The 13,430-nt window shown below is 63.1% G+C and overlaps 2 protein-coding genes across 8 annotated transcripts in view; both read left to right on the forward strand.

Annotated features, from left to right (window-relative positions):
* PEMT (phosphatidylethanolamine N-methyltransferase) overlaps positions 1-5,835 on the forward strand; it is an 85,858-nt gene extending 80,023 nt beyond the window's left edge. For all 5 annotated transcript variants that reach the window (XM_045487620.1, XM_045487622.1, XM_045487623.1 and 2 more), the window contains 4 exons: positions 6-151; positions 2,666-2,777; positions 5,254-5,328; positions 5,537-5,835. In XM_045487620.1, coding sequence (XP_045343576.1) covers positions 6-151; positions 2,666-2,777; positions 5,254-5,328; positions 5,537-5,594 — 391 coding nt within the window. In that variant the 3' untranslated portion in view covers positions 5,595-5,835. The remainder of the gene's footprint in view (positions 1-5; positions 152-2,665; positions 2,778-5,253; positions 5,329-5,536) is intronic.
* A 4,950-nt stretch (positions 5,836-10,785) lies between these two features.
* On the forward strand, positions 10,786-13,190 carry RASD1 (ras related dexamethasone induced 1). Of its 3 annotated transcripts, XM_045487617.1 has the most exons (3): positions 10,786-10,911; positions 11,273-11,711; positions 11,942-13,190. In XM_045487617.1, exons 2-3 carry the CDS (start codon positions 11,426-11,428, stop codon positions 12,493-12,495), a joined length of 840 nt encoding a protein of 279 aa, XP_045343573.1. In that variant the 5' UTR covers positions 10,786-10,911; positions 11,273-11,425; the 3' UTR covers positions 12,496-13,190. The 3 variants fall into 3 exon arrangements, with proteins under 3 accessions (XP_045343573.1, XP_045343574.1, XP_045343572.1); XM_045487618.1 differs by lacking the exon at positions 10,786-10,911 and having other exon boundaries at positions 10,936-11,711; positions 12,016-12,098; XM_045487616.1 differs by lacking the exon at positions 10,786-10,911 and having other exon boundaries at positions 10,939-11,711.
* Positions 13,191-13,430: the final 240 nt, after the last annotated feature.

Genomic DNA, 13,430 nt, shown 5'->3' on the forward strand with positions numbered 1-13,430 from the left:
CCCAGCTTCACGCAGGCCATGCTGAGCCAGCCCAAGATGGAAAGCCTGGATAACCCCACGGCCTACCGCGTGGGCCTTGCGCTCCTGGGAATAGGCAGCACGTTTGTGCTTTCCAGCTTCTTTGCACTGGGCTTCACCGGGACCTTCCTAGGTAAGACCCCGAGGACCGGGGGGCACGAGCAGACGTACCCTGGGCTCAGTGGGGAGCAGGGGCTCGGTGGCCGACCTCCTTGCCCTCTGTGACATCTTCGTGGGGTGCACGGGTGGACCTCACCACCTTCTTGCTCTGCCACTAACTGGGGCTCAGGGCACCTTCCCTCCACCAGGCCTCTGCCTGGTCAGCTTGGGAAGCTGGGCTCTCCTATCTCATCCAGCTGGTCGGCCGCCACTGGCTGCATTTGGGCCCCAAGCCAGGGCTGGTGCGGGTCTGGATCGGGTGTGGCATAAGGGGGTGCTGCATTTCCCACTGCCTACGGCTCAGGTGCTTTTGGGCTGAGAGCCCAGTGCTGGCCTAGCTAGAGGTCCTCATGACCTCAGCAGCTTCTAGCAACTTGGAAGCCCAAGGAAGAGAGCAGCCGGGGAGGCTGGAAGAGTAAGGGCTGTCTTGGGGCCAGGAACGGAAGGGAGGAGGCGGCCCACAGAGGGAGCCCAGCAGGCAGCCGGCATGTGGGAGGTGCCCACCCCTCTGATGGGCTGATCTGGGGGGGTCCCGGGTCCTCGCCAATCTCAGCCCCCAGCCCACTTCATAGACCTGGCCTCAATTTCCTCCAGTGCCCAGGGCTGTCCCCGGCACCCTCCTGATTTGCCTGGGTCTCTCTATCCACAGTCGCCTGGGGCCCCGGGGTACTGCGGGCTGCAGCGGGGAGCCTGCAGCTCTGAAGGAGCTTGTGTTCACAGGCGGATGAGACCTCCGGGAGCGGCATGTGCAGGAGGCCTGTGCCGAGGCCCGGCCTGGGTCTGTTGGGCACCTGTGGCAGTGGGGCCCGCAGGTGGTTTAGCGCCTCGTGCTCAGGCCAGAGCTTTAGGGCGCCCGGTGCTAGGGGAAGGGCACGCAGGCAGGAACCTGGGAGGAGAAGGTGGGAGCTCCTGGGTCTGCCAGGTGGGGGTGGGGCACTGGGCCAGTGGGAAGGAGGCCTGGGAGCAAATAGCAAGTTCCGGGACAGGGTGGCAGGCAGGTTGGCCGGGGTGTGTGTGTGGGGCGGGGGGGGGTGGTTGGTGGCGGCGGGGGTGGGGGGAGAGGCAGTCAGGCGAGGGCTGGAGGTTGGGTGGGGGCCACATCACATGTGTCTCCTAAGGCCATGCAGGGGCCTGAGGCTTCACTCCTGGGGACGTGGAGGCCATAGGAGGGCTTGGAAAGATCTCATCCCAGCAATGAGGAGGTTGGACTGGCTGGATAGTGAGGTGGGGACAGGGAGGAGGTGGGGATCACGGTGTAGGCCTCACAGAGCCGGGGCCAAGGGCCACAGAGGGAGGAGGGCTGCCGTCCTGTCCAGCCCAGGTCCTGGAAGACCAGGAGTGAATAGCCCCGTGGCACTCGGGCCTGGCACAGGTGTGGGCACAGAGCTGGGAAGGAGCTGGTGGAGCCCTGGATGGCGTGCGGGGCAGGACCTGGTCAAGGGCATGTGAGGCGAATCTCCCAGAGGAGCCAGGCAGGGTGGGCGGGCAGTGGGAAGGAGCCTGACAATAGCAGTCACCGGCGGCACACCGCCACCCAGAAGAGACGGCCGGAAAGTGCCGCTGGGCTCTGGATGTAGGGCACAGCGGCCGCTTCCCTCCTGTGAGTCAGCCCCAAAGCGGGTTTCTGTGCCATCCGCCTCCAGGCCCGCAGCCCCATTTCCTGCCTCCTGGGAAGAAAGCCTTCCGCAGCCCCCGGGCAGCTCCTGTGCCCCCGCACCCTTTGTCCCCAGACAGCGGACTCCTCTGCCTGCCCCTGCCCTGCTTTTCTGCCTCGGATGAACAGCACCGTGCCCGTGGCGGTGTGGGCTGCCTACCGGCCAGTGCCAGAGACCGTGTCCCTGGGCCTCTTGTAGCGGCCTCAACGTGAGGCCTCGTCACCGTGTCTCGGAGGGGTGGAGGATAGGCCTGTCCGGGGTCGGCCATCTGATGGTCGCACTCTCCACTGCGACCGGCTGCTCTGGGCTGGCTGCAGGCCGTGGTGGGCAGCTGGGGTGGAGAGGCGGAGCAGGCCCCCCGGATCCCTGGGGTGGGAGGAGCTCACCCAGGCCCCTACTGGGTGAGAAGGGAGGATCTGGGGGCAGAAACACTGGGTAGCAGGCAGGGAAGGGCCTCTTGCAGGAGGTGACATCAGCTGAGGGAGAAGTGCCGAAGGAGGAAAGATGCTCACTAGACAGAGAGCAGGGAAAGGCATCCCAAGCAGAGGGAACAGCATGTGCAAAGGCACAGGGGAAAGGAGCAGATGGGGGTGTGGGAAGGCTCAGTGCCTTAGCCCTATCAGGACCCTGTGCCCTGTGAGGTGTCTGCATGCTGGTGACCCGAGTGGACCCACTGCTTGGGGTGTCCCTTGACCCAGTACACTGTACAACCTGCTCCTTGGCTGGGCTGGGGCCTCTTGGAGGGCAGACCCGTGGTGCCCACCCTGGGGGCCTCCCTCAGTAACTGCGCAGCCAGGCTGTGACCCTCCGGTCCTGCCCCAACTTGTCCACAGGCGATTACTTCGGGATCCTCATGGAGGCAAGAGTGACCACATTCCCATTCAACATCCTGGACAACCCCATGTACTGGGGCAGCACAGCCAATTACCTGGGCTGGGCCATTATGTGAGTATCGGGCCTTCCTGCCCGCCCTCCCTGCCTCCTGAGGAAGACGGGCCAGCCTTCTGTCATCTGTGGAGCCGAGGTGTTCCTTGGGACTTTCTTCTCCATGGAAACAAACAACATCCTAGAACACGGGTTAGCGAACTTTCTCTTGAAGGGCCGGAGAGGCGGGGCTCCCAGGCCATAGGCAGAGCTCGGATGCTCAAAAGCAGCCGCGAGCCAGTAGGTAAATGAATGGCTGTGGTCGGGGACCAACACCGCTTCATTCTTGGACACTGTAATTTGAATTTCATAGAATTGTCATGTGTCGTGAGATAGTCTACTCTTTTTTTTAACCATTTAAAAATGTACAAATCATTCCTGGCCCACACACCATAGACTGCCAACCCTGTCCTGGAACATTAGGGCTGGCAGGTCCTGAGTGACCGCCAGGGCTCATGCTTCACCTTCGGGCTGTCCAGAGGCCCCAGGCGGGGAGGCATAGGGGGCGCTGTGCGCTCTGGGCCTCAAACCACGCCCCCCCTGAGCACTTCCTGTTTGTCCATTTTCTGCGTTAGGGCTTCTTCCGTGGGCAGTTTTTCAGTAGAAAGCGTTCTGCTTTTATTGGACACTCGAAACCACGTGCCTAGAATGTTGCAGGTGCTCCCAGAGACCAGAAAGGTTCCAGGACATCAAGGGACGAGTCTCAAATGGTGGCGTGTCGGGAGTGGGATGTTGCGACCCCTGCCTTCAGGTGCAGCCCAGATCGGAGCGCTGGGCTCTGAGTGCAAGGCGCTAGAGGGGGACCTGTGGGTCTGGCAGGGACCTGTCCCCCTGCCCCAGCCCAGCCCCTCTCACCTGACTCAGGCAGTGGGAAGGTTCCATGCCCCTAGATTCACTCAGGCCACAGAACGTCTCCCTAGGCCCCACCCTGCAGCCTCTTGATTCCCGCCGGGGCCGGCGCACCCAACATTCCCTCCCTTTTCCGTTCCTTTCGTCTGAGAGCTCCTTAGAGATGTGCCATTGCCTGGGGCTGCCAGATGCTGACCCGGCAGGGCTGCTCCAGGCCTCCTGCAGCCCATCTGTCTCCCACCAGGGGCCCCACGGCTGGGGGAGCACTGGTGGGCCCGGGGCAGCAGGATTCCTGGGGCCACTGGGCACCGGGGCCTCCTGCTGTCTCCGGGCCTCCACCTTCCCAACCCCCTAGCCCGAGTGGGACACCCACTTCCCAAGGTGCACAGCCAGTTCCCTGGGGCCAGCCCTGCCATCACCTCAGGCTCGGGGCCAGGCATGTGGGTCAGTCTGGACCTCAGCCTCCCCGTCTGCAGAAGGAGAGGATCCTTTCTACACAGGGCTGTAGGGTGTCAAGGTCAAGAGTGTGAGAGCACGTGGAAAGTGGGGAAGTTTCGTGTGGGTGTAATGGAGAAGGGGTACCCGCTTGGCTCACGCTCCAGGGCCCAGTGTGGGGGCTGTCCCGGGGGGTGCAGGCCCCTGCCCCCTGGCCCCATCCTCCTGGGCCTCCTCCCCAGCTCCTCGGGTGCCTGACTTATGGGTGGGGAGGCTCTGCTCACTCCAGAAAACCCAACCAGGGCCCGTGAGTAAAGCTCCCGGAGGGCAGATTTCATTTTAGCCCCAGAAGGGTCTCTGGGGTTGGCATCTCCACCCGGCAGTGGTGAGGGGCGGCAGACCCCTTGGCCCTGCAGGACGATGGGAATCGAGTCCACAGAATGGAGGATGGGGCCTTCGCTGTCCCTGCTGGAGCACCCAGACAAAGAGACAGACAGGGTGAGGCCCTGGGCGGAGGAGAGTGGGCAGGGCAGAGGGTCTCCGCACGGTGTGCACAAGTCCCGGGGCCCCCAGCCTGGGACTTCCGTGAAGGAGGCAGAGCGGGGGTCACAGAGCCCACCTGGGGCCGTGTTCCCTGCTGGCTCCCGGGCTCTGTGTGGCCCCATGAACTAGTTTCCCTCTCTCCTCCCGGCCATCTGGATGCTGTAGCCCGGCCCCTGTGGAGCCTCTGGGATCAGAGGTAACTGGAAAAAGCGGGACCAGCTGGACAGCAGATGCACCCAGGCTCCTCCGTGTGGCGGTCACCGGCAGGGAGCCTGTGAAGGGTCCCCTGGACCCTCCACATGCAGCTGGGGGTTGGGGGGCCCTGGACCCGTTTCTAGAAAACACCCTGAGAACACTGTCACTGGAGGGCAGTCATAGCATTTGTCCCCCCCCCCCCCCCCCCCGGCCCCCACCGGAACATCGTCCTCTGCAGAAAAGGACATGCTTGGCCACCCGGGCAAGTCTGAGAGGCCGGACGTTCTTTTCATCCCTGCTGCGTCCTGAGCCGGGGGCCGGGGACATGAAAAAAGGGAGCGTGGGCCCCCCTTGGAGGACCGAGCCCTACCGGACAGGCGGTCAGCCGGCGGTCATCGGGTCAGGACCAGGACGGCAGGGGCCCTGGTCCAAGAGAGAAGGCCGGGTGCGGGAGCTGATAATGTGTTCTCCGCAGGCACGCCAGCCCCACCGGCCTGCTGCTGACTGTGGTTGTGGCCCTCATCTACATGATCGCCATCCAGTACGAGGAGTGAGTAGGCCCGCCGTCACACACGAGGAGTGTGACCGGCATAGCGGCCGACAGGAAGCTCAGAGCGGACCCAGTGGGGCTTGGGGGGCCGGGCAGGCGGTGACGCGGCAGCCCGGGCCTCCTGTCCACGCTGCCGTGGGGGGGCACGGCCTGGGGCGGTGGCATCACCCCCGAGACCTGCTGATGGAGGCCCTCCCCCTCCCCACAGGCCCTTCACCGCTCAGATCTACCAGCAGAAAGCCTCCTCGTCCCGCAAGAGGAGCTGACCGGGCCTGCGGCCACTTCACTGAGGGTCTGCCGCCCCGGCCTGCCCCGAGTGCCAAGCCCTGCGGTGGGGAGCAGAGCGCCTGGCCGCGGTTCCGTGTTTGTACCTGATGAGGGCCGCTCAGTGCCTTGGAAACCTCTGCCTCGGGGGCCCTGGACATGCTGCCGTTTGGCCACTGAGCCCCCAGCCCCGCTGCCCCCAGAACATCCTAACTCAACAATAAAGGCACCCTGACGCCAGCATCCCCTTGGGCTCTCTGTCCGGCCAGGTGGGGATGGGGAAGGAGTTTGGGGCTCCTGGGAAGGGAGCATTCCCCTGAGGGCTCCAGGCCAGGCTGGTGTGGCCCTCCTTCTGCCTGAAGCCTCTCAACCCTGAGGCCAGCATCACCATCCGCACTCGGCAGGGCAAGGACTTGCCCAGATGTTTGAGCTTCCTCTGCCTCCCGTCTCACCCCCTGCCCCAGCACCCCGTCTTCTGTCCCTTTCCTTTGGGGAGCCAGCCCAGCCTCCAGGTGGAGGTGTCCTCATACCACCCAGCAGCCCCACACGCCAAGGAGCTCCCAGCCTCTGTGAGCTGCCGTCAGAGACTGAAACACATTATGCTGGAAACGTAAATGGTGACATGATGGCACATGGTGGGGGTGGGAGCCTGTCGTCAGCCAAGGAGATCGGGGTGGGGGGCCCTCTGAGGAGGGGACATTTGAGCTGAGACCCAAAGGAGCAGAGGGAGCAAATGGGAGGATTCCAGGCAACGAGAAGGGTGAATGCAAAGGCCCTGTGGTCAGAACAAGCAGCAGGCTGTGAAGGACCCAGCTAGTGAGGAGCATCAGCCAGGAGGTGCTGGGCCCCGTGGGGTCGGGCCAATGAGCGGGCCCAGTTGGCACCCCCTGGGGCATTTGCAGAAAGCTGGGCTGTGACCCTCATGCTCTCTGAACCCCAGGCCACCAGGTCCAGCCCAGATGAGCTGGCCTTGGAGACATCATCCTTGTGCGGTGATCTGAGGGCTAACAGAAAAGCCCAAATGTGGTGACAGTGCAACCCCCTTTGGCCTATGAGGGGCCTGGCACTGGATGGAAATATGCCCCCGAAGGCTGACGTGGAACGGGCTGTGGGAAGGGACCAGTGAGGCTAACGTGCTCCCCCAGAGCTGCTAGCAATGCTTGAGCCTGCAGGGGGAGGGGAAGGGCTGAGCCGGCTGGACCTCGGACATTCGGCATGCACCTGCTCTGGGCCCCCGCCCCTCACTGGCTGTATCTCGAGACTACCACACGGGCTGGGGTCACCCCCGTCTGGCAGCATAGGCTCGGTGACCTGTCCCGGGGGCGCAGGTCTGTCCCACCCCAAGCTCACACTCCCTCTCTCCCGCTGAGGTGGGAGGTGTCGAGGAGAGGTGGGGGATCCCGATGCCGTGGGGTCGGGGTTCCTGGATGGAACCGGAGGTCCTGGGCCCAGCACCCAAGTCTCCCTTCACCCCCCTCCCCCCGCCCCCGGGGTGAACTCAGCATCTCTGGTTAATGCTGACATTTCTCTCCTAATCCCTTGTGAGCCTCAAATCACCAGAGGAGCAGGCCATGTGATCACGTGGGGCCTGTTGGTCAAGCCTGGCTGTGGAGTCTAGTGGACAGGGCTGGCCGGCCCCTCCTCCTGGCCCCAGGCTTACCTGCAGGCCGCCAGCCCTCCAAGGACACAGGATCGGCCTTTCCCTCATTCGTGCTGGGAAACTGCCGTGAGCCCAGACTCCACCTGCCCACGGGCTCTTAAAGCCCCAGCCCCCCGCTCTGTAAAGGGGCCACCATAGCCATGCCTGCCTCGTGAATGCACCTACCGCCCAAGCAGTACAGGCTGGGCCTCCCCTGTCACCCAGGGAGCTCCTTGAGCCCTTTTCTTTGGTTTCTGGAATCCAGAGTCTATCTCAGACCTTGAGGGCCCACAGGAGGCATCTAGTCTGATTTTACCCAATGCTTCAATCCCTGCTTCTGCCGGCATACCCCTAAGAGCAAGGAGCTTACTCCTCCACAGGTCCCTCTGCACACATAGCCTTTAAGGGTATGCTGCCCCCACCCCCACCCCAATGTCAGGGCAGAACAGAGAAGCCCCAGGCGTCCTGACCCCTGGGTCCACACGGCTGTGGGAGGAGGGGCCCAGGGTGGGGCCAGAGCCATGCGCTGAGCTGGCTCCCCTGAAAGGGTCTGCTGTAAAGGGAGCAGAGCTCAGGCTGCCAGACAGCTGTGACCTGGGCTTGAAGGCAGCCTGTCCGAGGGGAACACCAGCTCTTTTTTGCCGTTCTCCCGTTCAGGTGGCGGCTGTGGACCAGGGTGACATAGGACACCTTTGTGCAAGGGGCTGGCGGGGATGGGCTCCGGCTGGCACGACAGCATTCTCTCGGGAAACAGCCACTCCCCTCTCCTCGAGAGGCTCTCCTCGAATAGCTTTTCAAGGTCGCCTACGCTGCTCTTTGCCATCAGGCCCTGCCGTGTTGCAGATTTCTGGCCTTGGGGGCCAGCTGTCCACTGTCCAACGTGCCCTCACCATTTGGTCAAATATTTTTAAAAGTTCCCATTTCACTTTGAGCAGGAAAATTGCTGCCCTGCCAGTAAATGATATTTACAAGCAGGCTCAGCCTCACAGATGCTGTTTGTTGCTTTATGACCAAATACACAGAAAAGGAAATCATTTGTAACCATTGTTAACCTGGGCAACATAAAAATAAGGCTTGGGCTGGCGGGATGTGGGCGGTGGGAAGCTGGGAAGCTGGGGTGGGGGGAGCAGGGGAGGTGTGCACACGTCCCCCCCTTCCCCCAGCGCGTTGCCCAGAATGTCCACGGGCGGACCAGACAGGCTGATGGCGACGTGTGTCTTGCCTGACCACAGGGCTCACCTATTGAAAATATGTCCCCACCCCAGGACCACTCGGGTTCAGTCAGCCTGTGGCAGGGCCTTGCCGTAAAGTCACCAAGGCCACCCTGAAGAACAGAAAAGCGTAATTCAATTAACGAAGAGCTTGGTGGTGCGCGGGGGGGGGGGTTCGTCATCCCTGTGTGCAGGGGTGGGTGCCTGCCTCAGAGTTGGCCTCATTCCTGTGAGGTGTGGGCATTAAGGGGGGGGGGGGTCCAGCTTCCAGTTCCTTTCGCTCAGCTCCTTTCTGAAGTTCCAATGCTTCAAAAACATCAGCATGTGTTACTTTTGTAACAAAGAGGCAGGCCTTTGCAAAAAAAGCCAGAAAAGAGGCAGCCCAAACTAGCAAGCCTCACCCCCGCTTGCTCCCTGGGGGAGGGAGGCCCCACGGGCCACGCACAGTGGTGGGCAGGTGCATAGGCTTTGGGGGGCATCCATTTGGGGAATGAATGACCGATGTGCTCAGGGCTTAACTCGACACACGTAGGACAAGTCATAACCTGGCATCTGTGAGGTGGGGTGACGTGCCCAGAAAGTACCGGGGATTGTGGCTGAGAGCCCAGGCTGGGCCCAGTACCTGCCACTGGCGCTTACCCGCTGGAGGGGGCTGGGGGGCACGATGTCAGCACCAACCTTGACATCTGCCCTGGGATGGGGGAGGGAGGCTCTATCCAGGCTGGGTTCCACCCACTGGATCTCCTTAGGGAGAGCTGGGTTCAAATCCTTGACCTTGCCGCCCTTGAGCCTCTGCTCATCACGGTGGCCTTCCCAGGAGTAGAGGCCACCTCGACTCTGGCCCCCTGGCACGGGCCGTCAGGAAGGAGCCAGAAGCCATTGGATTTCAGAGCCCAGCTGCCCATACCGCGCCTTTGCGGGAGGCAGAGGGAGGGCCCCTCATCTGGGGGTGACGTGAGCCCCTCCCGTGACCACCCCTGCTGGCATCCTTGTCTGATCCCTTTCTGTGGGGAAAAGCCCTGCCCCACTGTCCGCAGCGGCCCTGCGTGCAGGGCACCGGCTCAGGTCTTTCTCACCTCAGATGGGGAGGGCAGGGTCAAGAGGGGTGGGGGGACCCAGTCCAGCTGGCCTGTCACATAACTCCTGCATAAAGGACACCCAAGGGGTGAGCCCTTGGGTGCTCCTCTTGTGATACGTGCTTTCGAACCCCCTCATCAACAGGAGACACAAGGCCTGGGGACAAGTGTGGAGGGGGTGGGGCTACGGGGGGTGTACTCTGAGAAATGGGCCACGGATGTCCCACGGTGGGGGACAGCCACAGGAGGCGTGCCGTCGGTGGTTAAGAGCCAGGACCGCCAGTTCCCTGGGTTCAAGCCCCAGCCCCGCAGTCTCCGTTTCTCCGTCTGTAAAATACAGACAGTAATAGCTCCTGCTCCTTAAGGCTGCCAGAAGCAACCATGTAAAAGCGCATGGCACAAAGAAACCCTCTTCTGGCATCGCCCTGCGGAGGGTGTGAGGTTCAGTTGGAACTCTTGTCACAGAGAGGCCGGGTAAGGTGAACCCACTCCTGGTTACTGATCAATCTGCCGCCTGCTGGGTTTGCCCCTGCGCCCGCTCCTCCCAGCCCTGCAATCTCATGGGTCATTTACTGTTGTTATTACTACCAAGTTCCTGCCCCCTAAACCGCATGTGCTTTCTCATCCACAATGGGAACCAGAACCGCCATCTTCCAGAAGAGGAACCCGGGACGCAGAGAAGGCAAGAGGCTGCTCTGTGCCCAGGGCCTTCTTATGCACTCGCTCGCTCGCTCGCTCACTCACTCCGTGTCTGGCAGGCCCAGCTCCCCAGCTCTAAAATGGGAATGTTCGCCCAAGAGACTCTCAAGACACAAAATGCTACGGGGGAGGGAGGAAGGGACGTTGGCCGAGGCCTGACCAACGAAGGGCAAGTCTCTGGTCCTGTAGGTCCGCCCAGGAAAAGGATGCGGATGCGGACAGCCCCCGCCCGAAAATCCCTGCCCGGCTTCAGCGCATCCCCGGCTGGGCGAAAGGAGACGCTGAGGCCCGCAGTAGAGCGCGGGGCGGGGAACGGCTCATGTCGGATCCCGGCCTGGAACCTCGCGCCCCGCGTCTCCGCAGACCCCCACCCTGCCGCTCGTTCCCGGTTCCCCGCTCCAGCCCGGAGAGCGGCGCCTGCGGCCCGCCTGCTGCGCCCGCGGGGCCTCTGCTGCCCTCTGGCGGCCAGAGCGCGCAGCGCCGACCTCGGCGCCAACGCTGCCTCCGGGGAACAGGAGCGCGCTTGCGGACGGGAAGGGGGCTTCGGCGGGGGCTGGTTCTCCGTACGGTGGAGAGAAGGTGGGTACGCAAGGGCCTGCGCAAGGGGCCTAGCACTGCTTAGCGCCTGCGATCACGCCGCTGCTATGACTGGACTGCTGTTGTTACTCTCTGGGTAAACTGAGGCCCAAAGAGAGTGAGTGTGAGCGTGCGGGTCTGTGTGGGTGCGTGTTTCGGGTGGGGTCCTTGCCCCAAGCCACGAAGGGTCAGAGGCACAGCCGGGACTACAGACCCGACGCCCTTGCGGCTGCTGGGCCCCGCGCGGTGGAAAAAGGGGTCCGCGCGCCCTTAGCCCCAGCGGGACCTGGGACTCGGTTTCTCCCCGCGCGCAGCGGGCGGCAGCGGGCAGAGGCCCGCGGAGGTCGCGGGAGGGGCGGCGGGGGCTCGCGGGGCGTGACGCACAGAGGCTGGGAGGGCGCGGGGCGGGGCGGCCACGCAGGCTGCATATAAGGGCGGCCTCCAGGCGCGGAGAACCAGAGCGAGCGACTTTGTGCCAGAGCCGGAGCCGAGCTCGAGCCGGAGCCCAGCCCCAGCCGACACCCCAGCCCGAGCGGAGCACAGCCTCCCAGCCGCGCAGCGCAGCGCCGCGCCCCCAGCCACCCTCCGTACTTCTCTCGGCCCCGCGTTCGCCCCCGCGGCCCCTCCGCCCAATGAAACTGGCCGCGATGATCAAAAAGATGTGCCCGAGCGACTCGGAGCTGAGTATCCCGGCCAAGAACTGCTACCGCATGGTCATCCTCGGCTCGTCCAAGGTGGGCAAGACGGCCATCGTGTCGCGCTTCCTCACGGGCCGCTTCGAGGACGCCTACACGCCCACCATCGAGGACTTCCACCGCAAGTTCTACTCCATCCGCGGCGAAGTCTACCAGCTCGACATCCTCGACACGTCCGGCAACCACCCGTTCCCCGCCATGCGGCGCCTCTCCATCCTCACTGGTGAGCGCGGGGCCGGTTCGGGCGGCGGTGGCGGGGAGGGAGCTGCGCCACCGGGAGGGCGGCGACCCCTGGTCCGAGGGCGCCCGGCGAGGGCCGGTCCCGACGCCGCGCGCCACGTGCAGAGGTCCGGGCGTCCCGCGCCGGGGCGGTCCCCCTGTCGGCCCAACTTCAGCTGTCCCCTCGGCCGCCGCCCTCACCGGCTCCTTTTCCGCCCTCCGTGTTCCCCGCAGGAGACGTGTTCATCTTGGTGTTCAGCCTGGACAACCGCGACTCTTTCGAGGAGGTGCAGAGGCTCAAGCAGCAGATCCTCGACACCAAGTCCTGTCTCAAGAACAAAACCAAGGAGAACGTGGACGTGCCGCTGGTCATCTGCGGCAACAAGGGTGATCGGGACTTCTACCGCGAGGTGGAGCAGCGCGAGATCGAGCAGCTGGTGGGCGACGACCCCCAGCGCTGCGCCTACTTCGAGATCTCGGCCAAGAAGAACAGCAGCCTGGACCAGATGTTCCGGGCGCTCTTCGCCATGGCCAAGCTGCCCAGCGAGATGAGCCCGGACCTGCACCGCAAGGTGTCGGTGCAGTACTGCGACGTGCTGCACAAGAAGGCGCTGCGGAACAAGAAGCTGTTGCGAGCCGGCAGCGGCGGCGGGGACCCGGGCGACGCCTTCGGCATCGTGGCGCCCTTCGCCCGCCGGCCCAGCGTGCACAGCGACCTCATGTACATCCGTGAGAAGGCCAGCGGCGGCAGCCAGGCCAAGGACAAGGAGCGCTGCGTCATCAGCTAGGAGCCCCCCGCCCCCAGCCCCCAGTCCCCCTCGCGTCGGTGACCGAACTTGAGGAGGACCTTTTTGTTTCAAAGTCACGTCCGGGCCAGCTTGTGCGCCCCGGGGCCGCGTGCCCGCGGACTAGCGTCTTCCCTCCCCTCGGCCCTGGGCCGGCGCACACTGGGGAGGCACTAACAAAGAAGGGACAGTCATCTGCTCTGGAAGGAAAGAGAACTGGACGAGACTGGGACTCCCCCCCCCCCCCTTCCCCGCAGGCGCCTGCCACTCCCGCGACAGGGGGTCACAGGCCAGCCGAGGGTGAATTTGTCTTGTTTCTGACAAAGACAAGAACGGGGGTGGGGGGAGTGAGTTAACCCCTGTTGGGCTTTGAGAAACCTGTCCTGCCCCCTGGAGGGTCAAGACGGGACACCTGGGGCATTATCATGTCTGTGATCCTGGGTTGCCATGACAGCTACCGAAAGCCTCTGCCCTCCCACAACTTAAGGAGGTGCGGGTCAGATCATAGCCAAGTGACTTGTTTACACGAGTGTGTGAAATTGCACAAAGGAAAACAAAACACACACCTTGCACTTTAAAAGTTCTGATGTCATCGTGGACATGAACAAAATCTTACCCAGCTGTTTGTACTGTGTGTGTGTATGACCGTCCTTAAAATTATTGTTACTGTTTTTATAAAATAAAATAATTTAAAACAGTCATGCTTTCTTTGCTTTTGGAAATGGCTCAGGTACAGAAGGGTGAGAAGGGAGGGGTGGGGTTTTTACTTCTGTGGCATTAGCCTCCCCTTCCCCAGACTGGAGATGACCCTGGCCCTTTGAAAATATCACCTCCCCCCCCCCCCCCACCACCTCCATGGGAGAAATGGCTCCAAAAAAGCTCCAGATGATTGGGCCAAAGCCCATCTATGTGGGAATGGTTCCTTAGAAAGCCAGGAT

The sequence above is a fragment of the Leopardus geoffroyi genome, chromosome E1 (assembly GCF_018350155.1).
Source record: "Leopardus geoffroyi isolate Oge1 chromosome E1, O.geoffroyi_Oge1_pat1.0, whole genome shotgun sequence".
NCBI classification, from domain to species: domain Eukaryota; kingdom Metazoa; phylum Chordata; class Mammalia; order Carnivora; family Felidae; genus Leopardus; species Leopardus geoffroyi.